A 26,368-nucleotide genomic window follows, 5' to 3' on the forward strand; every position below is an offset into this window, starting at 1 on the left:
TATTGAGCACACACCTTGCAAGTAGTGAGCACTCAAGTAATGAATGATTGACAGTCATTTGTTCCTTTCTTTGTTTTTCATTAAATAGCCTTTTATCCCACTGGCATATCTGTCATGTGCTTAGCTCTTCCTATATCTCCAGGGTCCATCTGTTTTGTTGTTTAACAAAAATAATTTTTAAAATTATACTTTGTACTAATTTCAGCCGAGTTTTCAAAGAAGACTGCATCAGTGTGGTTTTCTTTGCCTACTTCTTTGCTTTGATTGGTGATGATTTACTGTCTGATCTATGGAGTCATATTATAATTTTACGAAGATACAATGAACTATTAAATCAGTCTGAGTTGTATGGACTTTGGCAATGATTTCTCCTGAGTTTTATTGATATAATTTTAAAAATTTTACTCCATTTCTTAGAACCTCTTCAAGAAATTTATAATGAGTATAGTTAAATAGATAAAACCCAACACATTGATTATATCTGATAGCATATACTTCAGAAAGGTGATTCTTATTTGGAAGTTATTTTGCAACTGTACATTAGGTCATTTCAATACTTAAAGGTTCTCTGATTTTGTCAGATCTTTACCAATGTAAATTATAGCCCTTCTATAACTTCTTTAATGGCTTTTGAAAATAACTAGAACTGAAAAATTCATGAATCTGTAACCAGATACTGATAATCATTTTTTCTGAATTTAGCTAGGCTAGTCCTCAGACAACAGATAATCATTATCATGGCATACTTATTTTTTTGGGACCTGCCAGAGCTGGGGCTCTTAATTCAAAGCTTTGAGAACCCTGGGTCAGTTCCCATAATGATGAGATATCAAGGTGGGACTTGAAGGAAAGCATTTATCTTCAGTGAGAAAATCCTGCCTTGTAAATGTATAAATTAATATTATGTTAAGTGTTAAAGCATCTTAGACATAGATTTTTATATATACCTGGTCACATTTACATTTATTATGACAAAAAATTTAGCAATATGTATTTTTTAGTAACAGAAATCACACTGGCATATGAAAGCTAAAATACAAACTGCTGGCAAATTACATTTATTATTCAATTCAGTAGTGCTTAGGTTATCTTAGCTTACATTTAGAGATATTTAAACATTTTTTCAGATTGAGCATATAGTGTTGCTCCATACAATCTATAGTAGAAAATGAAATTTTCAGTAATTTTTCTCATGTTAACTGACCAGGGAACTAAAAGCAGTAAGAAACAGATGAGAAAAGCAGTGCAGGATAACTAAGCTGTTTACCATGAGATTGGAAAGCTCATACCCATTCCTATAAGTATCCTCTAAGAAAGGCCAGCTATGGATATTCATTTAATTTTAATACCATCTGATAAACATTGACTAAGCATGCTTTCTGAAATGACTAACTTTCTAATCTGCCTTGACATTTCTTTGGGATGTTGCAAACAATGATATATTGGTGGGTATAAAAAAGTGTATTTTTTTTAGTGAAGGAGATTTTAGAATATACTGTAGAGAAGTATTTTAAAGTAGAGTAGATTCTTGTTTTCCATTATGGTTTAAATATAATAAATTGAATGAGATTGATCATAAACCTTATGTTCCACAGATTCTGTGTAATTTCTGAGATATCCCTATTTTTATCCTAACATAAAACCTTAATTCTTGTAATTTAATAACATTAAAATATTAAAGTGATAGTAAAATAAAACTTTAAAAATATTTTTAGGTTTATAGTGTTGACTGGAGCCAAACCAGAGGTGAGCAGCTCGTGGTGTCTGGCTCATGGGATCAAACAGCCAAACTGGTATGTTAATCATATGGTGTTCAAGACAAACAGATCATTTTTATTCAGTGTGTTAAACATACATTTACTAAATACATATTGTGTACAGAGCTCTGAGCTAGGAGTTTGGGGAATACCCTTTTAAAATAATATATGGTTCTTGTCTTAATGGAGTTCACAAAGCACACAATTCTTTCCCTTTTCCCAAATGAGTTTCTCATTCTTTTTGTGCTAAATAATTTCTTTTCAATTAGATTATTTTAAAATAAATTTCATTAATAGTTTTTGGTTTTATGTCACTTTCATTTCCAGATTTCTTTTCCTTTCTTTCCTCCAAAAGTCATATCTTATAACAAAGAGTAAAAGAAGGAAAAGAAAAATCAGTTCAGCAAAACTAACCACATTAATCAAGTGTGACAGAATATGAAAGTGAGGGATGAAGGTGTAGCTTCCTTCTTCTGACGAGATTAATTCTTGGGATTTGACATCAGAGTACTAGTAGTAGTGTAGTCGTCAAGGTTGTGGCAGTGGTGGTGGATGATAGTCATAGTCTTAGCTGTAGTTGTAGTTGTAGTCATAGTAGTAATTGGCAAGCCATTCTGTTATCTTTGTCAAGAAAACTGCAAACAGGGTTACAAAAAGTTGAATATGACTGAAATGTAATAGTAGTAGTAGTAGTAGTAGTAGTAGTAGTAGTAGTAGTAGTAGTAGTAGTAGTAGTAGTAGTAGTAGTAGTAGTAGTAGAAGAAGAAGAAGAAGAAGAACAAGAACAAGAACAAGAACAAGAACAAGAACAAGAACAAGAACAAGAAGAACAAGAAGAAGAACAAGAAGAACAAGAAGAACAAGAAGAAGAAGAAAGAAGAATTATTTACTTATATAACTCTTTAAAATTTGCAAAATTCTTTACAGATATTGTCTTATTTGATTCTCACAACAATCCTGGGAAATAGGTGTTATTATTATTCTCATTTTGCTGATGAGAAAACTGAGATAGGCAAGGGCTAGGTGAGTTGCTCAGGATCACATAGTCAGCAAGTTGCCAAATATCAAAATCAAACTCAGGCCCAGCGCTGTACCACCAAGCTGCTTCATCTCCCGATATTCCATCTGTAGTGTGCTGAGACTAAGTATTGCTTGTTAGGTTCTCTGTACCTGCCAAGGCACTTAGACATAGTTTTCTTATCTATAAAATCAGAATAATAGTGGCACTTACCTCCTAGGATAGTCATGAGGATGCAATGAGTTAATATTTGTTAAGTGCTTTGCAAATTAAAGTGTTATATAAATGCTAGTTATTATTACCTTCCTCTCCTTTGGAAAGGGGAAGCACATAATTTGTTTTGTTTATATTAAGATTCTTAAGCTTTTAAAATTTTGTGTATGTATATAATTACATAGATATACTATATGTGAAGCCCTATATCTAAACATTATCACTCAGACTCAATTTATTTATTTGTAGTGGGACCCAGCTGTTGGAAAGTCATTGTGTACCTTTAGAGGCCACGAAGGTGTCATTTATAGCACAATCTGGTCACCCCACATCCCTGGTTGTTTTGCATCAACCTCAGGTAAATACTTTCTTTGATAACCTGTTTTAAAAAATCATTATTGTAGTGAATGGCTTACCTTGTTTTCTCCAGTAGATGGCATTCTATATCTTACCATCACAGATATATAAAGGTTTGTAATCATTTTGTGCTTCTGTTCTGATCTTTATATTGTTGATTCTTTTCTAATACATTTTGTTGACAGTAATTACTGTTCCCTGAGGCTTATTTCACTTTTGACAATCTTGATCACTATTGATTTTAATCAGCTTCATCATCTGAACTCATCTCTCCTGTTGCTATTTTCTTTATTCTTTCAGTTACTATAGACTTAATGTATTTGTTCTTTTACCTTGTTTCTTTTGCTTTTGCTTGTGATCATGGTGAATAGCCAGTTTTTTTTAAAAGCTTAGTGTAAGGCAACTATTTAAATAGAAATGGGCAAGACCTTTAGTTGATTAAAAAAATGTTTATATACATATGCCTAAGGTGTTTTTTTAAGAGAAATAAACATTGTACTTGAAAGCATTGTCAGCAGGGTAACCAGGAATATGGCTGATAGAGGAAAGAATATTGGATTTTTTTCACATTTTACCCTTAATTAGGAAAACATAGGATAAATGACATTTTACTTATATGCATACATATATGCATGTGTATATATGTATGTGTATGTATATATATATATGTGTATACATATATAAAAAATATAGTATATAAAATGACTTGTGTTTAGTTAAAACCAAAAATTTAAAGGACGATTCAACACAATTCTTTTCTTGGATCTATCATTGATTTGTTAAAACAACTGCCATTACTCTTTAAGATTTAGAAAGCATTTTTTTTACACAGCAGCTCTATAAAGTTGGTATTGAAGATATTGCCATAATCTCTTTTTTATAAAAAAGAAATTGAGTTCAAGTTTGAAAGGTTAAGCTTATTTCCCCAATGTCATAGAGCAGCCAATTGGCAGAGGGTTACTCAAAGTTCAGTCTGTAGGATTCCAAATCCAGCTCTTTTTCTTCAGAAATACATGCCTAAACTAATGTGAACCATTGACCAGGTAAATGACAATTTTTCACTGAGCCATCAAATTTCTACTTCTCAAAACTTTGAACACTGACTCTCACTTTCCCCTGTTTCCTACTATTTTTCCATCTCATGTCACAGCCTCAGCTCCTTCAGCTGCTGTCCTGAGGCTATAGATACTTTACTACCCTCCACGTTATTTGGATTGAGAAATACTGGCTTAAACAGTTTATAGAATTGCAGGTTTTAGGACTAGAAGGTACCTTAGGAGTGATGATGGTATATAATTCAACTGTCTTATTTTGAAGATGTTATTTTTAGACTTCTCTAGATAATAAAACTCTTTCTTTTAAAAATTCTGAGCACTTACATATGCTATTTTATTTTTCCTTGAAATATGTTAAATAGGTTGGTTATTATTATTCCTATGTTAACAGGTTAGAAATGAAAGGATGAATGATTTAGTCATATATCTAAATGTGAGATTACTCTAAAACTCAGATCTCCTCATCTCTGTCCACCAGATCATGCTGCTTCATTAGACACATAATGAAGATAAAACTGATATTTATACATTGTGTTCCAAATAAAAGGTATCATTAGAATTACTTTTTTAGAATGATAAAAGTAACAGTTTCTATTATAATTTTCATCTTTATTGGTTTCAGGGCAGTAATGCTTTTGCATTACATTTTGGGAGCTTTAATTTAAAATATTTAAATGGTCATGCATAATCAGACTAGCTAAGCTCATTAGATTCTTGTAGAACTTTTTTAATACTCTTAAACTCCAAACTATTGCAGTGAGCCCTGATTTTGAATCTGAAATATTTTGAAATAATGGTTATTTCAGGGTAATTTTTTTCTATCCATCATCCTACTTTAGATATCAAATCTTAACTAAGATATTTCTCATCCAATTAGTGGCTGATTAGTAATGCCCCTTCCTTTTATCTAATGTCAGCATTAATACTTAAGCAGTAGGTAGAATAAGAGATATCATATTATTAACTCAGTGTTGAATTAATTAGCAGAGTGAGTGTACTTTTGGTTGGCTTGACAATTGGTTGTGCTTGCATAAAATCTTTTTTACTACATCATTGGATTTATTTTTCTCCTTCAGTGACGAAGGTAATAAATGGCCTATGACTTCTGGATTCAGAAATGGAGAATTTAAGGTGAATTATAGACAGACAGATATTAAAGTTTAACTAATCCTGCTTCTAAAAATCAGTGTCATCAATGAGTGATTTTAAAAAAAGTTTAAACTATTTTAGAAAGTTACTTATTTTAAGAAATGTTTTCTCATTATGGAAATGAGCGAGTATTGCTTTCTTAACAATATAAATTTTTTACAGTGTATGTCTCAGTTATCAGTCACCTTGTTTTATTACTTTTAGAACTATTGATTAGTCGTCAAGCATTACACAAAGACAAAAATTAGTGAAACAATCCCTGCTCTTAAAAACTAATATTCTGTTAGGAGAGTCAATGGACAAGCATTTAAGCACATAAAAAAATAAATGCAGTCTAATTTTGTAGGGGAGGAACTCAATAGTAGGAGGGATCAGAAATAGGCCCCATTTAGAAAATGGTATTTAACATGAATTTTGAAGGAAAGTAGGGATTTGAAGAGGTAGAGGTAAGAAGGGGTTGAATTCTAAGTGTGGAAGACAGCTTATGCAAAGGCATAAAAATAGGAGATGGAATATCATGTGGGATTTGGATAGCAAGGCCACTGTGTGTTCTCAGCTGTGTGTATGAAGAAGAGTAGTAATGTATAATGAGACTGGAAAGGAAGATTGGGGCCAGATTGTGAAAAGTTCTAAATGTCAAATGGAGAAATATCTATTTGATCTGAATGAGTCACTGGATTTTATTTAATTTATTAATTAAAAAAACTTATTTTTTAATTTTTCCCATAATTACCTGATTCTTGTTGTCTCCCTTCCTGCCTCCCAGAGTTGACAAACCATTGCACTAGGTTATACATATATTATAACTCAAAACCTATTTCCATATTGTTCATTTTTGTAATAGAGTAATCTTTTAAAACCAAAACCCCAAATCATATACCCATATAATCAAGTGATAAATCATGGTTTTTCCCACACACACAGTTCTTTCTCTAGATGTGGGTAGTACTCTTTCTCATTATACTGGATTTTATTGAGCAAGGGAATGATATAGTCAGATCTTTGCTTTAGGAATATTAACTACATTAATTATAGGTATTCTTTATACCCCTAATCTTGTCTTCTAGGGATTGACCCAACAATGCATTTTTTGCTGTCACTTTACTTTCTTTCAGCCCTTTAATTTCTTTCTAATCTTTGATCATTCTTTAACATAACACTAAACTAGGCAATGGGACTATAAGGTTGAGAGTTTGAAGTGACCTTATGGGTCTTTATTAGAGTTATAATTATGCCCATATTAATTAATGCAATTTTGAAATTAATTGACCCATTACTGTTATACATGTTGTCAGGCTTAACAATGTTTAGTGATTTTCTTTTAATATTAAATGCTAATGAACAAATCAGTTTGGGCATTATTTTCAGGCAATTCTTAACACATGTTAATTGATGAATATTTCTTGGAGATCCACAGTTTAACTCTGGACATAACATTACTTGACTGGCTCTATTTTGCACAGGGGTTTTGTTATCTTTAATATCTAGTGAAATGTCCCAATGGTATTATTAGTAATTATTAGTAATCTGGAATAGTTTGATATGAAAATAAATTTATTAATATAGAACTTGCCTTTAGCTCTAAAGCCATTAAATCAAATGAGTGATTTTAGAGACTCACAATGAATTCTTGCTTTTCCATTGAGCCATCATAAAAATTATATTAAATGTATTTCCATTTAGAGTAAAACAGGAATGAATCTACTGAGAACAACTTTTGGTAATTCTTATAACTAAATAGATGTAAGGGCTTAGTTTTGTATTTGAAAACACAATTTCTCTCTGTTCCAGTTTCCTCATCTGTAAAATGAAGGATTTGGATTAGATGAAATCCAGGGTCTTTTCTAGCTTTAAGTCTATGATCCTATGAACGAAGATATTTTTGAGAAAATAAATACAACTTCTTTGCTGTAGTTATGTGACACTGTTCTTAGATTACAGTTATGTTTTAGAAGTAAAAATAGTGATTTCTTCAGTATTTCCATATGTCCAGATTCCTACTCTAGCATTGACTGAATTTTCAATAATTTAACAAAAAAGTTACATGCTAATGCTGCAATGGTTATTTAAATGTCAGGCCAGAATCATGTATATTAAAAGCTCTTTATTTGGGTTGTCATATGCACCTTGTCTTTTCTCTTATATCTTTTGTATAGTAAGGTGTACGTGTTGTTGACATTGGATTTGAAAAATAGAGCATTCAGCTGTGACTAAAAAACAAAATCTCAGCAGAACAACTGAATGACTTGCACGTAGGGGAGTTCTCAAATATGATGTCAGAAATTAGCTTTTTAGACCACCTGTACATTATAAATAGCATGTAAGAATAAAATTCTTTTAGAACAGAATTCTTTGATGTTAAATAATAATAAAAATATCCTTTATGGCATTACTTTGATAGGACCATCTGTAATAAAAAATTTGACTTTATTGCCCTAAAATTAAAGAAAAAGAAGAGGTTGATGATAATAAAAAATTGGTTTTGCAAGTAACTGATTTTTTCTCTTTGTTCTCCTTTTTTTTTCTTTTTGTTGTTTTCATTTGAATCTGATTTGGGGTGTGGTAGAAACAATATTACTGGCTATATGATTTTTTAAAACTCAGAAGAAAGTTTGTCTATGTAATTATCATCCTGAAATAAGAACATTTTTCCTGGTAGTTAGCAAATATAATAGTAAAATCTAAAGCTTTTCTTTTGGCTAAATAATGATATATCTTTCTTGGCCACTGTCCTTTTCTCTTCTTTCTTTTTACAACTACTTCACTAAAATAGTAAGAGAGGAAAAGTATAGGTTTTAGTAGAAGTGTTGATAGAATTAGAGGGTCAGAATTAAAAGAAATCTGAGAAACCACCTTTGTAGGTACATCAGATATTGTCATTTGTAACATTTGAGAATGAAGAAAGAAGGACAAAGAAGGGCAGTCTGAGTTGCTACTTTGGGACAAGTATATTTTCAAAGGGTAGTATGGTTGCTGGTGGATTTTGTTGTATATTAACTGTATTGATACTTAAGTTGATAAAACTCAGATGATTTAGGAAGAACTTTCTTAAACTTTGACATCTTGGGGATAGAATATTACTCAACTACATTCTTCTTCTTTCTTCCTTCTGCTGTGGTTCCCTCCATATCAATGCTTTTTCATTGAGGAAGAGAACTCGCTATTTGACTTAAAGTTAGGAAAATGAAACAAACTTGGTAGTTTAATAATATCGAATTACCAAATTAAATAATTTTGATATTTCTTTCCATAAAGTGTTTAAGGAATGTGACCTTCAGAAGTTCTGTGAGACTTAGGGACATTTCTCTATGTTGTATAATAGGAAAATGGAAAACTGCTCAACTGAATTTATTTTTATTTGATTTGGAGGTTTTTAGAAAGTCCCAGACAAGAACTGTATAGAGTGAAGTGTCCTGGGATTAAGACTTGCATCATACAGATGCTGTGGAAAGGATATGGGCTATGAAAGTTATTATGAATGTTAAGCTTCAGGCTATAGGATAAAAAAATAATATGCAAGTAGAGTGATTAGGAAAATTGCTACTGAAGTCAGGAAAAGTGGAGTGATTAGGAAAATTGCTTGGACTTAAACTTCTGGTGGTCAGTTATTGATTAAGTAGAGATAAGATCAAAGAACTAGAAAGTCATGTCGTTCTTGAGTGGGCCTTTGTGACATCGTATAGTAAAGTGGAACTTAAATTTTATTTATCCTAGACAGTAGAATCGATACGAAATTGTATTTTCAAAAAACACGTAAGAGAAGAAGTATCTTTAAATTATATATTAAATGATAAGCTATCTTTTCAGTTATGAAACTGAACTATTGCTGCTACATTAATCCATGTAATTTCGTATAACATAAAAATACCTACAATCTCAAATCCTAGTAGTTAAAATAAAACTTCTTCTGCTGAAGGAAAGAGTCAAGACTATATATCCTAGACATCTGCCATTTTAATTAAATAAACTTGTTTAGGTCCAATGGACTTTCTCTTATTAGAGCATTTCACAGTACTAATAATGGTTTGTGATTGTACTCAATCTTCTTTTATCTATCTCTTACCTATTGATGGAAATCAAATTTTTTTTTAACAGCCTTCCTTTTAAATGGTGTACTGTGTATTTAAATACATTTGGTTTTGATGTCAAGGGAGGTTATGGTACTGATAAGATGGGAATTTGGGTGGGTACTAAATCATCACAGAGGTTTAATAAATGTCTGGCTGACAATGAAAGACCAGACATCTGGAAAATGTGATTAAAGAAATGGCATAAATAAAAGTATCCTGTTGGCTAAAAGGGTCTTGTGAGTCATTGTACCATTTGGCCAGAAGGTCTCTTTTCCACCTGGAGAACAGTCGTGAGAATAAGGTGACAAATATGCTAGAGCAGGATCTACTATAAAGTAAACATAAGTCTTTTCATCCCAGTAACCATCAAGCCCCCATGCAGAGCAAAGAGTTATTCATTACAACTTTACCATAGGAAGCATTCCTTTTGGATAATCACATAATTTTTGTGCTTTTAAATTAATTAGAAAGAAGAAACTAAGGAATGACTTCTAAAATTCACAATATAGCTTTAATAGAACAGTGTCAGATCTATTATGATGTCACTAAAAATGAGTAATAAGCCTTTTTAGCATAGTGCTTGTACCATGGAAGTTTAGGATAGCAGTCACTTTTCAGATCCTAAAAGACATTAGGTGAAATGTTATAGTTCTTTGAATCAGTAAAGCATCCATTACATTTAATGATGAGGGTGAGTGCAAGCTCACTGAACACTAAAGATGGTGCTTTTGTTATAGCTCTAATATGTTCTGTTTTTTGAGTTGCAGTGTTTATTTGAAGACAGCGTATTGAATTCAGTTGAGTCAGTTAATTGAGTTATTTTCCATATTTAATATAGTAATTAGAAAGGTAATACGACATTAGTAGAGAGGTGTGGGTTTTTTCTTTTCTTTTTTTTGGTAACTAAATACATCAAAGGAATTCATCAGGGTCATTGTAAAAAAATGAACATGCTTTCTTCTTGACCTTTTTATTCTAGACCCTTTTTATATATTTAGTGATGGATATGTTTATATATATGCCAGTTTACGCATGTTTTTACAACAGTTATTGTCCTGTCCTTCAATTTCTGTTCCTGTTTTCTGTCACTACTAAGCCGATGAAACAATTTCTAACACACACACAGACACACACACAGACACACACACAGACACACACACAGACACACAATGTGAACAATAGAACTTTAGTATGTTTAGTTAAAAAAACAAGTTTAGAAGAATATTAACTGTTTCATTAACCATATGTGGCTCCTCCTAGAGTTCTAGTTTGAGGCCTAGGGTCTGAGCATAGTTTTTATGGAATTGATTATGCTTTCAAGATTCTATAGCATTATAATAAAATAAAATTTCATTAATTCAAAGAGCAAAGAAACAAAAGACTGTGAAATAACTGAGTTGACTGGAATCAATGAAGACCCAGTCTGAATCTGAGTAATTGAATATTCACCTTTCCTTGTCTGTTTTGTAGAAGAAACTCAAAAGTGTTTTGCATTGCCTTCAGTATAGCAAGCCTTAACTTAAAACAAATATTGGTTAGACAGAGTGAACATCTTTTGACTGAATCCAATGTTTGACATTTTTTTGAAAATTAATGTTAACAGGTTCAAGAACATTTGTTGTATTTCTCATAGGTAAAATTTTAAGTAGTAGTAGGTTTACTTTGTTATGGATATTTTGAACAAAAAGCTGATCAACTAGCATATGAGCCAGTTATATGAGTCCTAATGAATTCAATTGAAGATATTAACACTTTTTTTTACTTGGTAAGGAGAGATAAGATAACATATGGAATGGAAAGCTGGTCTTCAAATGAGGAAGACTTGGGTTCAGATCCCTCCTCTGTCTTGTATGACACTGGACACTTTCTTGGCCTTAGCTTTCTTGTCCTTAAAATGAGCATTAAACTATCTCTCACATTTAGGAATAGTATTGTGAGGATCAAGTGAGACAATACCAATAAACTGCTTTGCATACTTTAAAGCACTATACATATCAGGCTTTATTGTTATTGTTGTAAAAATCAATTTCCAATGTTTTTCAAATACACTGATAATCTTTGACTTAAGATAACAGTAGTATATGCAATGGTTAGAATGGGTGGTCGCCAAAAATTGTAATTAACCCTTAAGTCACAAGACTGTTAATAGTTAAATTTATTAGTAAGAAAAAGAAAATAAGAGAGAAATATAGAAAGGAGGTGAAGAATTTCCTAACCTAATAATCCAGAGCCCAACAACTCAGTGTCTGTCTCAGCCTCAGAAAATAATTTCCCTAGCTTCCTGCTGGGTCTCATCTTATAAGTCCTCACTACACCCACTAGCTGTCCTACATCACTCCCCAGGAACCAATCCCAGTTCTGCAATTAGCCTAGTACTACCCAGAGGGGCAGTGCCTATGGTATCAATTTTGTGGTTGCTGATTGACCCAAATTCAAAACAAATGGAAGAGAAGTTCAGATCTCTGATTGATCAAGTTAGAACACAAATTCCCTTTTCACATCTAGCTTATAACATTGCTTTAAATGGTGGCACACCAAAAGACATTTTAAAGTACCTTCTTCATGCATCTAAGGAATGGATATAGGAGCAGTAAAGCTGCTATCTACTCTTGATTGTGCTCTTTCCAATTGCTTTATTCACAATGGACACACTTTCAGCCTTGAATGTCAGTTGCTGACATTTTTGCGGTTTTACTTGAGCATAGCTCATGCAGGGAAATCTGAAACATATCTAATTTCATAAGCTGTCAGATTATATGAAAAATAAAAAGAGTTTTTAATTTCTATGTATGTTTGCCAGATGGGAGGAGGATTTTGTAAAGTACTTACTAAGCTCATCTCATTTTATGGCATATCTTCTAAATTGTCATCACTAGTAAAAATAGTTTAAAAATTATTTACAAAATACTCAAAAACTGGAACAGGACTTCATGTGAAAGAGACTTTTTTAGCTGCAAAACATTGGTAATTTATTTTTTCAAATGTTACAACATAATTCCACAGTAAAAAAGTTAATTTATGGATGTCGCAAATTTGAACTTAGACCTGAAAATAAATCCAAATTGGATATATTACCAAACATGAGGAACAGAATTGTTTCCACATTTCATAGTTCATCAAAAGGAATACCAAGTAACTAGCTCCATGTGCTCTAGTATTTTGCAGAGCTGCATAATGCCCTGTGGTTTAGGAAATTTCACCAGTATTATTACTGCTTTTGTCACTGAGAGCTGTCAAAACTGCCATAGTCAAAGATACATATGGATTTCTATTCAGTTCCATTAAGACAAATTGTGATGAAGGAACTCAGACTAAAGTCCTTTTCAGTTCTAAAATGCTTGGGCAACAACCTCAGTGACCCTAAGCATGATATGAATATCATTCATTATTATTATTATCATCAATAATAACAGAGTACTTTTGTGCAGACTAAAAGAAGTTCATTTGTCATATGAATATAATCAAATTATAGCATATACTGCCATGCAATAATTTATACTTTATTTGTGAATTTTTAGAGGAAATCTTTGCTGGAGGGTAGAGTTTAAGCCTAATGACATATTTGTTGAAATTTTCTTTATCATCATAAATGCTTAGATTACTACAGTTGTCTTCAGTGTGATTAATCTTATTGCCAATCTCCTAGTTGGCTTTGGCTACTGTTACCAGACTGATCTTCCTCAGACACTATCATTGCCATTAGTAAAAATTTATTTAGTGCTTGTCATGTAGGAATTATGCTACCCTTTGAGTATAAAAGAATATATAAGATATGATTCCTGTCCTCAAGGGACTTATACTCTAGTTGGGGAAAAATATATGCATAAGAAAATTAATAACACAAGGTAGGATATGGTAAATATCAAATGATTAGATCATATATTAAGTTTTAGATGGTTTCTGAATATTAGTAGAATAGTTTATAGTTGTTTACTACATCTTGACCTAGTTATTGACATATTTTGCTTCACTTCATTCACATTTTTTGCAAGTTGTCTTCTTCTCTCCCCCTTTCCAATTCTAGAATCATAATGAAATCAATACTGCCACTGCTGCTAGAAGGAGGAGGGTATCATTCTATTCCCTCTATTGCGTAAGTCACATTTCCCATAATTTTTCCAAACCCAAATGGCTCTTCTTGGCCATTATGCTCTTGTCTGTGTCCTGTTAAAATGTAAGCTCCCTTAGGTTAGACAGTGTAGTCATTTTATACCTATATTCCCATTTGTATCAAAATACATAATAAGGGCCTAATAAATGCTTTTTTCACTCATTCATTCACTCACTATACAGTGTCCCAAAGGTCGTTGTATAGTTTTAATATCTTAAAATAATACTTTAATATCTTTGAACTGAACAAAGATTTTTGGGACACCTTGTATATTTTTTTGTGTCTATCTCCTTTCTACTCAAACTGTCATCCTCCTAGTTTACTGTCTTATCACTTATCATGTGGGATATTTTTCATTCTTTTCTCTCTCTAATACTCCTTCCTTTCAGTTTGAATCACCATGTTGATTTACTGCTCAAGAAGCTTTTGCCTTTAGACTAAGATACAAATTCTTTTGTTTATCTTTTTATTTTTTAATTTAAAATTTAAATTATTTATTTTTTCTAGATTATACATGTATTATCATGCAAAACATATTTCCTTATTATTAATTTTTATAAGTGAATAATCTTATAAAACCCAAACTTCAAATCATATATCCAAATAAACAAGTCATAAATCATATGTTTTTATCTGCATTTCTACTCCAACAGTTCTTTTTCTGGAGGTGGATGACATTCTTTTTCATAAGTCCCTCAGAATTTTCTTGGATCATTGTATTGCTATTAGTAGCAAAGTCTAGCACTTTTGATCATTCCACAATATTTCAGGTACTATATAATGTTCTCTTTGTTCTGCTGATTTCACTCTGCATCAGTTCATGGAGGTCTGTCCAACTCTTTCTCAAATCATCCTGTTCATCATTCTTTATAGCACAATAATATTCCATCACTATCATATACCACAATTTGTACAGCCATTCCCCAATTAGGGACATCCTGTTAGTTTCCAATTCTTTGTCACCACAAAGAGCAGCTATAAATATTTTTGTACATTGTTTCCCTTTTTAAACCCTTCACAATCAACCTCCAGCCTTCCCCAGTTTATTGCAGCCTACTTTTTCATGGCCAAAACTGGCTTTCCCACATATACCCTCCATCTTTTTCCCCATATGCTTAGAATATAGTTTTCCTTCCTTATCTTTGCCTCAGAATCCTTAGCTTAATTTAGAGGTTCAGCTAACATGTCAACTCCTCCCCAAGCCTTTTCTTATTTCCTTAGTTAATAGTACCTTCTTCAAGACATTAGATTACATATATTTTGTATATAATTCTCTATATACATGTTCCATCCTCCCCATGTGTCCCCTACCCACTCCCAATAGAATGTAAGCTCCTTGAAGATAGGAACTATCACTTTTTATAAGTGCTTGCTCAGTTGAACTATTGAATTATACATTTAATACATGGCTGTTCAAAAATACTTGAAGAGTTGCTGTTGATATAAATTGTTCTGTTCACTAAAGTTCCTTTTTCCTCTTATTAAGAAATGTAAAATGTATGCTAAAATGCATCGTGTTAATTTTTGTAATTTGATGTTCTTCCTTTTAAAGTTTTATGTTTAAAAGCTTCATTGGATCTGTGATCCTCACATACCCTTGGTCATTACAAATTGTAGCTTTTCAAAGCCTCCCCTTCTTGAATGATGATTGGCCAGATTCATTTATAGATCCTCCTCAGAGAGTCCACCCAGTGTATCTGAGGCCTTCTTTTTCTCTTTACATTCATGGCTGCTAGTGCATCACTAGAGCAATCTCTTGGTACATGACAACCCTTTTCTAATCATGTTTCCTTATATGCTATTTCTTATATGTGTTTGACATGCACTATAGCTGATTTGAATCCACTCTAGGTCTTTCTGTTGTTCTTTGGGTTACCTTCAAATTTGATTCTTTGGAAGTTGTGGTGTTTCAAGACTTACAACCAAGGCAATTTTACCAAGAGAGAATGTATGTTAAAAATTAGTTTTTATTTTGGGAATTGTTTAAAGAACAATGCAATTTTCTAATTCAATTCAACCAGTTTATTTAGTGATATTTAATTATGGACCCAGCTACTGTGTATATAACATGATATAGATATGAATAAATTGCCTGTTTGCAATTGGTGAGGAGGCATCTGCCCAAATGTGAGTTGCTTCTTTTATCTTCATTAAGTGCTTTGAAGAAAAAATATTATTTGCTTGTTTTATGTGAGCTATGAGAGAGCTCCAATATTTTATAAAAGTTGGATGTTTTAGTGTTTGGATTTTGCCTTTTCTTTTTGGGAAATCTGAAAGTAAAAAGTTAGGAAGTTGTTTTAGTGGAATTTGAAGTACAGTTTTGATAAGGGAACTTGGACTTATTTTTTTTCTTTATATATGTATCATGAGATATAAGAGTTTCAGGGTAAGGAAAGATGGTATACTCCAAATTTAAAAAATATAATAGCTGTTCATAGTGGCCTGGTCAGGTGAGCTCTAGCTTTGAAAGTCTAAGGTTTCCATTCTGATTCTAATTTGGGGAAGTGTTACCCCCACCCTCCCTTATATCCTATTAAAAATTTATATCAAATGGAAATTCTATTGGTTAAAGCACCAGTATAGCATTTTAAGTATCAGAAATAAGAGTAAAATGAAGCAGTATATGTGTTTGAACTTTTTTCTTGAGAAAATAAAAGGAATATCAATAAGTTGGGCTCAGGTACATAGGAACAAAGGTCTGGAAAAGGATGTTGAACATGTTAAAGATTATGTCTCTTTAGTTATACTATACATTTATGATATCCTTAAGTGAAGAATCAATTTTCTAAGTGTGGGCCCTTCCCCAGAAAATTAAAAGACATTTTAATGAAGCAAGCTTCTCCCAGTTTTCTCCTCCTATAGACATCTTAATAAAGAAATGAAAAATATTAAATAGAATTTTTAAAGCTTACTAAATCAGATTTTTCCTTTTCTTTACAAACCATTCCTCCTTGACACTGATAAAAGTCTTGCCTGGTAAAAACCATCAAATAGTTTTCAAATGGAAATTTTTTTCTATTTGTTAACAGATATACCCAACAACCAGGGTGCATACACTGGGCACTAGAGTTAGAGTCAAGAAGACCTGGGTTCAAACTCTGCCTCAGATAATTACTAACAGCATGAACCTAGGCAAGTCACTTAACCTTTCTATGTTTCAGTTTCTTTGTCTATAAAAAGAAGAGTTTGGACTCATTGATCTAAAAAATACTTTGTAGCTATAAATCTGTAATTCTAGGATTCTATTAGTTAAGAGAAAAAAATTTCCATGCTTGAGCAAATTTAATGATACTAAAATGTCTTTGCCATGTACATGTAGGCATTTTAAATGTTAAATTGTTTAATAACAATATGTTGATGTAACTGAATTATTACAATTTTAAATTAAGTTCTCTTACTGTAGCAGTGGAATAAGGGCTCTTTGAGTTTGAGAAATTTAAAAATAAGGAGACTTGATCATTTTCTTTTACCCATTTCAGTTGCTTCATTTAGCTTTAAAAGTATCTCTAAATGAGTAATTATGTGGCAACTCAGCATCTACCCTAGAGAGGGGAAAAGTAAATCAATATAGAAGACTTATGCGTCTAGATAGGTTAATTAAAGGATATTTTGTACAGCCAAATGAGTCTTCCACAGTGGAATGCTTTCTTTTTGTTTGGGAAAGGTTATATTTTTGATATGTGTTAAGAGATTGTTTTTCCTTTCTAGAAGTTCCAGAATGGTGATTGGTGGTAAGCAAGGTGTTATCTGCTACCTCTGCTTCCAAATTTATCCATAGTATCTTTGAGTTCAAGAATTGTTTGAGTGGAGGGGGAGGGGGAGAGTGGGGAATTAAATGTTCTCTGACTTACTACAGGCTTGCAAACAAAGGGAGGGATTATCTTTGATCCCAAGTATTATGGGATCTTTTGGGCCTAGATGGGCACTTATATGTAAAGTTATTAGACAAAGAGGAGACTTTCTTGTCTGATTTTAGGAGTAAAGAAAAATCCAAGGATAATTAACAATTAACTCACAGAATTGCTTATGATTTTTACTCCCTTGGAATTCTACTTATGAAATACTAACTCAGATTCTACATGGGGGCAAAAAATAAACTTCCAGGAAGAGAGAGATGCTAACAAGAAAGACTACTTAGTAACACAGATAGGATTAAAATATGTATATATTTACATATTCTGCATCAAGCACTGTTACTAAATTTTTGCTCCTTAAGAAGACTACCATTTGTAATTAGAAAATGCTAGAAAGCAAACCATATGCTTATACACATAATAAGAAAGGGTACAGAACTATAGAGATCAGACATTAAGGAAAGCATTGCACAAGTTAAAGTTGTTTTTTTTCCACAAATAACTGTTTTCTGTTGAAATAGACACTGCTGATTTTAGAAACGAGTCTTAATGTCATTTCAAATTGGAGACTTTCAGTGCTTTTAAAAATAATTTAGAGGGGGCAGCTGGGTAGCTCAGTGGAGTGAGAGTCAGGCCTAGAGACAGGAGGTCCTAGGTTCAAACCCGGCCTCAGCCACTTCCCAGCTGTGTGACCCTGGGCAAGTCACTTGACCCCCATTGCCCACCCTTACCAATCTTCCACCTATGAGACAATACACCGAAGTACAAGGGTTTAAAAAAAAAATAATTTAGATTTTACTAATATCTATGATAGGAGAAAAAGGTCTTTATTCCATATAATGTATGTTCCATTGAGACTTAGTCTTGATTGAGTGCTTTTCAATTAAATTCCTTCTCTTGATGTACCTCCTGCATGATCTCTTTAATGGTTTACTGAACCACTATTTAAAAGCATGTGATTGAAAGTTATAGATAGAAAATTTTGCTAGTTTTTTGGTGATTGCTGAAACAGCTTTATTTAAAATGCATCTCTAAGCCAACTTTTTCATTTAATGTATATAATGAAAGCAATGAGATTGTATTTTCAGTTAGCTCAGAACAGATAATTTTTTGGTTGTGAATTTTAAACCCTCTAAAACCACCCAATAACCAAACTTGATTTAAAGCTGTACCATGTGCTAAGAATTTTGTTTTTAGCACTACTGTTTCTCATTTATTTTTTCAAATGACTAATGCAGCATTGTAAATGTTCCTGAAAGCTTTGTCTAGCATTGATTGTGTGGTTCTTGTCGCACATTAGTTACTTACAGGGTTGAGTATAACTTTTAATCATTTGGTGTTTATTGCTTTGAATTGAGAATTATAATGGAATTGTGTGTGTGTGTGTGCATGTTATGATGATATCCTTTAATATTATAGTTTTCAAGTTTGAATCAAGTATAATATACAATTAAATTTTTCTTGTACAACTAATTCAGGAATTGGCAAAATACATTGCTCAATATTATTCCTATTAAATGTCAAATATCTCAGTAGTGGCAATTTTAAGAAACACTCATGTGAGTATTTGGTACATGATCATCTCCTAAAAGACACTACATTTGAGACATAAAGTCTGTGGTGTAGTGGGGAAAGCACTGGACTTGTTGTGAATGAATGAATGAAGCATTTTAAGTAAGCACTTACTGTGTGCAAAGCACTATGGTAAAAGATTTCAAATCTGGTCTCTACCTCTTCCTAGCTGTGTAACTCATAGCTTCTCTGAGCTTTAGTCTCCTCACCTGTAAATTGAGAATATCTGTTCTACCTACCTGAAAGTTATTGTGATAATCAAGTGAGAAAATGGATATTTTTCTAATATTTCTAAATTTCTAATATCCAATCTAATAAGGGGTAGTTTTCTAAGTCAGAAGGTATTATGTAACTGCCAGCTAATGTTATAAGCTAAATTCCTCCATTCTGTCCTGATGACTTGCTGAAGTCAGTTAACATTTTGACTCCTCACACACAAAAAAACCATTCTACTACATCTGAGCAGAATAAACTTTAAAACAAACAAACAAAAACCTCTGTAGGAATGTTGGCTTTAAAATTTTGTAATCTCACTTTTTATAAGAAAGAAAATATGCTACATTTCTAAAGGTCATTTGTTCTTGCTAGAACTTAAAAAGATTCTGTTCAAGATACCTAGGAGATTATTCCCATTTTCATTGGGCACAGTCTTATCTGTCCTTATCAGGAAGGTCATATGCAAGATTTATTTCTCAGAAAAATAGTATCCTTTGGTGCTTAAGCATTTGCACTGTTCAAACTTAAGGACAGACTATGGAAATCCTCATTGCCTTTTTATTTCCCCAAGGGAGAAACTTCTACTTATAGGTTTAATCATTATTCTGTTTGACTCAATTCTGGTTCGATTTTCTTGCCCTTAATAGATCTAAAACCACTTAGGTTCATTTATTTTTATATATTAAGAAGATAATTCACTGAAGAAGAGAAAACAATAATAATAAATCAAGACATTTAGGTTTGAAATGATCATCACTGACAAATGTCGATGAGTATCCATTTATTCCATGATATTTAACTGAGTGCTGAGCCCTTTATTGTGATGAAAAGTAATTAATTTTCTTTCTTTTTCCAGGGGATCAGACTCTAAGAGTTTGGGATGCGAAGACTTCAGGAGTCAAAATTGTGATTCCAGCTCATCAGGCAGAAATTTTGAGCTGTGATTGGTGCAAATACAATGAGGTATTATATGCTAAACAGTATCAACTTTTCCAAATAAATCAGTCTTTGTTCTTTAACAAATCATTTTATTGGTATTTTTTGTATTTTTACTGCCTTTATTTACAAATCTGTCTTTCCCTCCTCATCTACACAGAATGCCATCCTTTTTGCAAAGAATATAAAAGAGAGTTCTTAAAAAGCCAGTTTAGCAAAATTAAGACAGCTGAATCTTATAGCATATGTAAGATTCTTCACCTAGAGTTTCCTTACCTCTGCAAAAGTACATTTTATCATCTCTTTGAGGCCAAACTTCGTTGTTTTAATTACATAACATTATGTATTGTTGGTGTTGGTGGTATAGATGTTATTTCCATTACCATTGTTATACCCTTAACTGTATTTATTTCTGGTTCTTTGCTACTACAAAACTATGCTAATCTAAACATTTTGGAGGCTATTGGACCTTTGTTTAAATCTTTAACTTCTTGGGGTATATGCCTAACAGTTGAATTTGGTCAAATAACATGAACATTCAGCCACTGTCTTAGCCTGATCTCAAATTTCTTTTCAGAATTTTTTCAAACCAATTAATTCATAGCTCTTCTATTACTGTATTTTTGTGTCTGACTTTCCATAGCCCTAAGATGACTTTTCTTTGGTAGTAAAATGTTATTTGCTTTCCATATCAGTCTTATTTCATCACTGTTATGGAGACCCATAGATGTTTAGATTAAATTTAATCACTTCGATTTCTAATTGATGCTCATAATGACCTGAATTAGCATTAAGAGGATTTAAGTGCACATGACAATAGAAAAAATTAGAAACAGATAAATGCTCAAAAATTTAGAATTTTAAAAATAAAATTAAATTTTTTTATTTTAATTTAAATCAATTTAGAGTTTTAATTAGAATTTAAAATTTTAAAACAGAATTATTTGGGTTGAATGATTTTATGATTTCTGTGGCATTGCTTCTTCAGTCTGCTAATAACTTTTCTCCTCTTAAACATTGGTTATCACTTTGCATTTCTGTTATGCTCTTAATGGCATTATTTTTGTATTGTAATTATTTGTAAAATTGTCATGACTTCATACTAGATTACAGCCTCTTTTAGGATTTAGATCTTGTATATTTCTCTACCTTCACCATACCTTACCTCATGTTTTGCACACAGTAAGCATTTAATAAAAGTCTGTTTAATTGAATCAAATTGTTTACATTCTTTCTTCTCCTTCTAGGCCTCTGAATTTATATTACTTACTGCTTTGATTTATTTTCCATTTTGCCATTCAGACTACTGTTTCATTTGTAATTTACTAGCCTTTGGTATTTATTTTAAATTTTATAACCCATTTAAAATTTTTTCTCTTTCATTTGTCTCATTACTGTAATCAACTTCTACTGTTCTGTAAGAAAGCACTACACATATATGTATGCATAAACATAATTAATACAAAACTTCACGTAACTTGAGTTAAATTCAGAGATGTTAAATTGCAATGCATATAGATTTGTGATGGTAGAGTATGTGTATGTGTGTAGTTATACAGTTTACATATAATATATTGAACTTTACCAAACATGGAAACAGTATTTCTCCCACCCACTTTTAGATTCATTCTTGTTAAATAAAGGAGTACAGACATCGTGTTCTCATACTCTTAAGAATAAATGAAAAAATAAAATTGGATTCAAAAAAACCAGTGTTTTGTTGGATAAACAAAACTATCTGAATAAAGATATTGGCTTTGCAGACTACAAGGAAAACATCTGTTGCTTTGAATGAATTTCCATAATACTAAAATCAAATTGGGAAAAGATTATTGTTTTTCTGAGTTCTGGAACAGATAGATGCTGGTGTTAGAGTGCTAGTGAACCAAACGGCCAAACCTTTTATTTGCATTCCTTATGCCAAAATTCTCAAATTTTGTTACATTATTGTCAGAAATAAGAATGGGGCTATTTAATGCCTTTCATGCTAAAGTCAAATTAATTTTAATTGTGTTTTTTCCCCAACTATTTTTAGAATTTGCTGGTAACAGGTGCAGTTGACTGTAGTTTAAGAGGCTGGGACTTAAGAAACATACGACAACCAGTATTTGAACTCCTTGGTCATGCCTATGCTATTAGGAGGGTTAAGGTAAGTCAGTGTAATTTTTAAATCTCCTTAATACAGATTTGATTGCTGCTTAATTAATACATAATTACATTTATATTCAAATGTTGGCTGCCTTTAATTCTGATTATTGCTATTTTAAAATGAAATTATTTTCATTAAGGACTATATAGTTTGAAGGGCTGTTTACAAAGTAATCATCAAAGAGAAGTTAAAAATGTGTACTGTAAACTCTGTCTAAGATGAATGTATAATACAAATGAGACACAGAAAGTGATGAAAATTTTTTTTAAAGTTCTGATGCTTGGGGACAGATGGGTGACTCAGTAGATTGAGAACCAGTCCCAGAGATGGGAGGTCCTGGGTTCAAATCTAGTCTCAGACACTTCCTAGCTGTGTGACCCTTATTATTACCTAGCCCTTACCACTCTTCTGACTTAGAACCAATATACAGTATTGATTCTAAGATGGAAGGTAAGGGCTTTAAAATTAAAAAAAAGTTCTGATGCATAAAGGGATAAACTGTTTAGTCTGAATAAAATCAGCTCATTCCCTAAGGCACCAGATAGTCTTGATTTTCATATTATTACTGAATTTATTTTTTTTTTTGCAAAGTGCTGAGGCTTTACAGAGATGGTATATTCAAACTGTGTAACTAAAATTTATAGGAGACTTTTGTTTTCCCCCCAACTTTTATCTGATTGTGCTCTGGATTACTCTTTATCTCTATTGGTTACACTTTGGAAAAAAAATCTGCCATATAATTGTATTAATTATATTCAGTAATATGTCCCATTTCTATACTTTGATATATTTGGTTATAAGGGTAAAATTATTCTGATCATATTTCCTGTTAGATAATTATGCTTTATGTATTTGAAAGCCCTAATATAATTTCAAATGTGTTGATTAACATTTGAGATTTTCCAGGCTACAGAGTATTACTATATATGGAATGGCACCCAATTTTTTCTTTTAATTATTTTTTAAATATCTGTCATGTCATATATATCAAAGATGGCTATACTTAAGAGATATCTCATGTAGAATTTTTTAAAGTTCTAGTTAAAAATGCTCTTTTACATGAAGAGGTATACCAGTAATTAGCTCTTTGGAGGACCCAATCAATCTATTGACATAATTTAGTTATATTCTAAAAAATATTATCTGGAGATGTAGCATGTTAAAGATAGGGAGCCCATCTCAAGTTGAAGAATAATTCAGATATTGCCTCTGACATAGATTGGCTGTGTGACCCTGAGCAAGTCACTGAACCTCTCAGTGCTCTGGGAAACATTGAGAGTATAAATTGCAGAGGATATGTCAACTGCATTGGCAGAGGAAGTTTTTATCACCTGGAAAATTCCTGAACCAATGAAATTATAGATCTTTTCCCTATCCCTGTCTCTCTTTATGAAACATTAATTACCTTTTACTTTTCATCTTTCACCACTGAAATAAAAGTAATCATTATTCATTATCCATTACTCAGAGATTAAAGAATTATTTAAAAAAATGTTTAATCTTGAAGGATATGTTTAATACTTGTAGTGACAATATATCTAAAATGTTTTATGGTCATTGAAAACTTACTAAGACCAATTGTATGATGTATTTCAAAGTCATTTATGGTTCTCAGTGGGACTTTTTTCAGTTGTTATTCAGTGAGTGATCAGACTAAAATTGTGCAAATGACTTTTAGGAACATCTTTCTCTATAAACGCTAGACCACATGGCATTTTTAGAATTTGTACAAAAAATTAACAATAGGTAGAAAATTTATAGGTCAGAATTGCTATTCCTCTCAAGGTAAAACTTATGGATTAAATTAAAGACTAAAGAAAATAGAATTTGAATTGGCAAAGCTGAAAAACCTTTAGTTTACAATAGTGCTTATGGATATTACTAAAATGAAATACTGTCATTCAATTAATCTCAGTTTCAGGCAATTGTTTCAGGAAAGATTCTCTTTGTTAAAGGAAAACAAAAGTGTTTCATATGAGACTGCATTAATTGTTAAATTGCTCTTATTTCTATATTTTGGTATTTAATTCAGTTTTATTGTTAGAAAAAATTTTCTTTGCTCTCTTGCAGTTTTCACCATTTCATGCTTCTTTGTTGGCCTCTTGCTCCTATGACTTTACAGTAAGGTATAGTGGCTTTTACTATATTGTACTATTAAATATTGTATAGTAGCTCTTTTTTAAAATGCTGATTTTTTGTAAAAAATGTTTGCTTTCCTAAAAAGAAGATAATTTAACCTATTCATATTTGCTGTTTTTAGCTGTTTTCATAGTTGAGTCACAAGGAAGGTTAGCTCCAAAAGACCTAAATTGTACTGTCCAGATAAGAGAATATGTATTTGGAATGATCTGAAGCTTAAGGGAACTAAAGACCTTCCTCAGAATTCAAAGAACCCAAACTTTAGTTATCTTTTGAGATTTCTTTAAGACATGAAGTTTATTGCCTATTTAAAGATACAGATTTTCTTGAAATCTTTAAGCCATGGGAGTGGGATTTTTTTTCTTAAAGAAAAACTCAGAATTTGAGGGACAGGGAGCAGAAATCTGTCATTATATTATAACAAATTTTTTTCAGCTCTGAAAGTTGCATTTTTTAGGATCACAAAACACCTTTAGTGAATGAAAGCTTGCAAACATTTTTAAATGCCAAAGATGGTTGTTTAGTGGTAAGTCTTGTTGCAGAATTCCTTCAATATTTCAATCTTGACTTTACTGTGGCCATCTTTCAGCCTGAAACTAGCACAGTTCATGGACTTGTGCTCAAGAGGCTTTAGCCCAAGATTTAGGAATTTTTGAAGGCACTGTAGGTGGACCTTTACTAGTAAGAGGTAATCAGATGACATCAACATAAAGAAAGAGATTCAGTTAGTGGGGAGGGAGAGGAGAAACTAGATCTAAATAATATACACTCTCCACTAAAATCTCTGGATGGAAAGATGACAGGCTTTTATATGGTACCAAGTAAAATACCAAGGTATAAAGGACAAGGTGAAAAGAAGAAAATTTGGGAGAAGACTGGTTAAAAAAGGCTAGAGTTGAAGCCTTTCCAAAATATGTTGGTTCTGTTGGGGTAGCCTTCAAGAACCCAAGGTCATCTCCACACCATGATGTTACATTGCTTTTAAGATTGTAAGGAAGAGATTGGTATCATCCTAAATGGATAAATCAGAACTATGACCCAAATGCACTACAGAATCTCAAAATATGTCAATGTGTCATCATCATTAAAGAAATTTTTAACTACATTTAGTATAAAAATTATTAAAACTTCTCTGAAGAAATAATTTTAGGTTTTCTAGACTTAAAACCATGTAGTACAGACATAGTTACAAATTTACACATTGCATTTATTTTTGAATGAAAATTACAATGCCAAGCATATCTAGAAAGCAATCATTTTCTTTTGATGAAAATTTACCCATATCTTTTGTTTTTTATATGACTTCCATTTTCAAATATATTCCTGTCCTTTGTCCTCTGTGAACCATGTCTTATAACAAAGAATTTTTAAAAAGAAAGGAGTTAAAAACAGTTCACCCAAACTAACTGACTCATCAACCAAATCTATTCGGGATATTCAGTGTTCACCCCTATATTCCTTCGCTTTTCCACTAAAGGAGGGAAGTATATTTTCATATCACTTCTCTGAAGCTAAGCTTGGTCAATATAATATGTTAGCATTGAAATTTAATTTTTTTCTTCTCGTTACAGTTCTTCCCTTTTATACTGTTGTTGTTACTGGTTGTATTTTTTTTGTTCTACTTTCTCATGTATTGTCTTCAATCGAGAGGTTGCAGTAGAAATTATAATATGAAATTTTGTCTCTAAAATTTTCATCCTTCTAAAGCAAAAATCTATGTTCTGTCATTTAAATTTTTTTCCAATTTGGCAAACAATTCCCAGAAAAAGCTT

The 26,368-nt window shown here is 31.9% G+C and overlaps 1 protein-coding gene across 1 annotated transcript in view; it reads left to right on the plus strand.

Moving 5' to 3' along the window:
- The window catches only part of PEX7 (peroxisomal biogenesis factor 7), a 95,118-nt gene that overhangs the window by 20,778 nt on the left and 47,972 nt on the right, over nucleotides 1-26,368 (plus strand). The window contains exons 4-8 of the mRNA XM_044677089.1: nucleotides 1,716-1,793; nucleotides 3,238-3,346; nucleotides 20,229-20,335; nucleotides 22,344-22,457; nucleotides 24,528-24,583. Of these exons, the coding sequence (XP_044533024.1) occupies nucleotides 1,716-1,793; nucleotides 3,238-3,346; nucleotides 20,229-20,335; nucleotides 22,344-22,457; nucleotides 24,528-24,583 (464 nt within the window). The remainder of the gene's footprint in view (nucleotides 1-1,715; nucleotides 1,794-3,237; nucleotides 3,347-20,228; nucleotides 20,336-22,343; nucleotides 22,458-24,527; nucleotides 24,584-26,368) is intronic.

The sequence above is a fragment of the Gracilinanus agilis genome, chromosome 4 (assembly GCF_016433145.1).
Source record: "Gracilinanus agilis isolate LMUSP501 chromosome 4, AgileGrace, whole genome shotgun sequence".
Lineage (NCBI taxonomy): Eukaryota > Metazoa > Chordata > Mammalia > Didelphimorphia > Didelphidae > Gracilinanus > Gracilinanus agilis.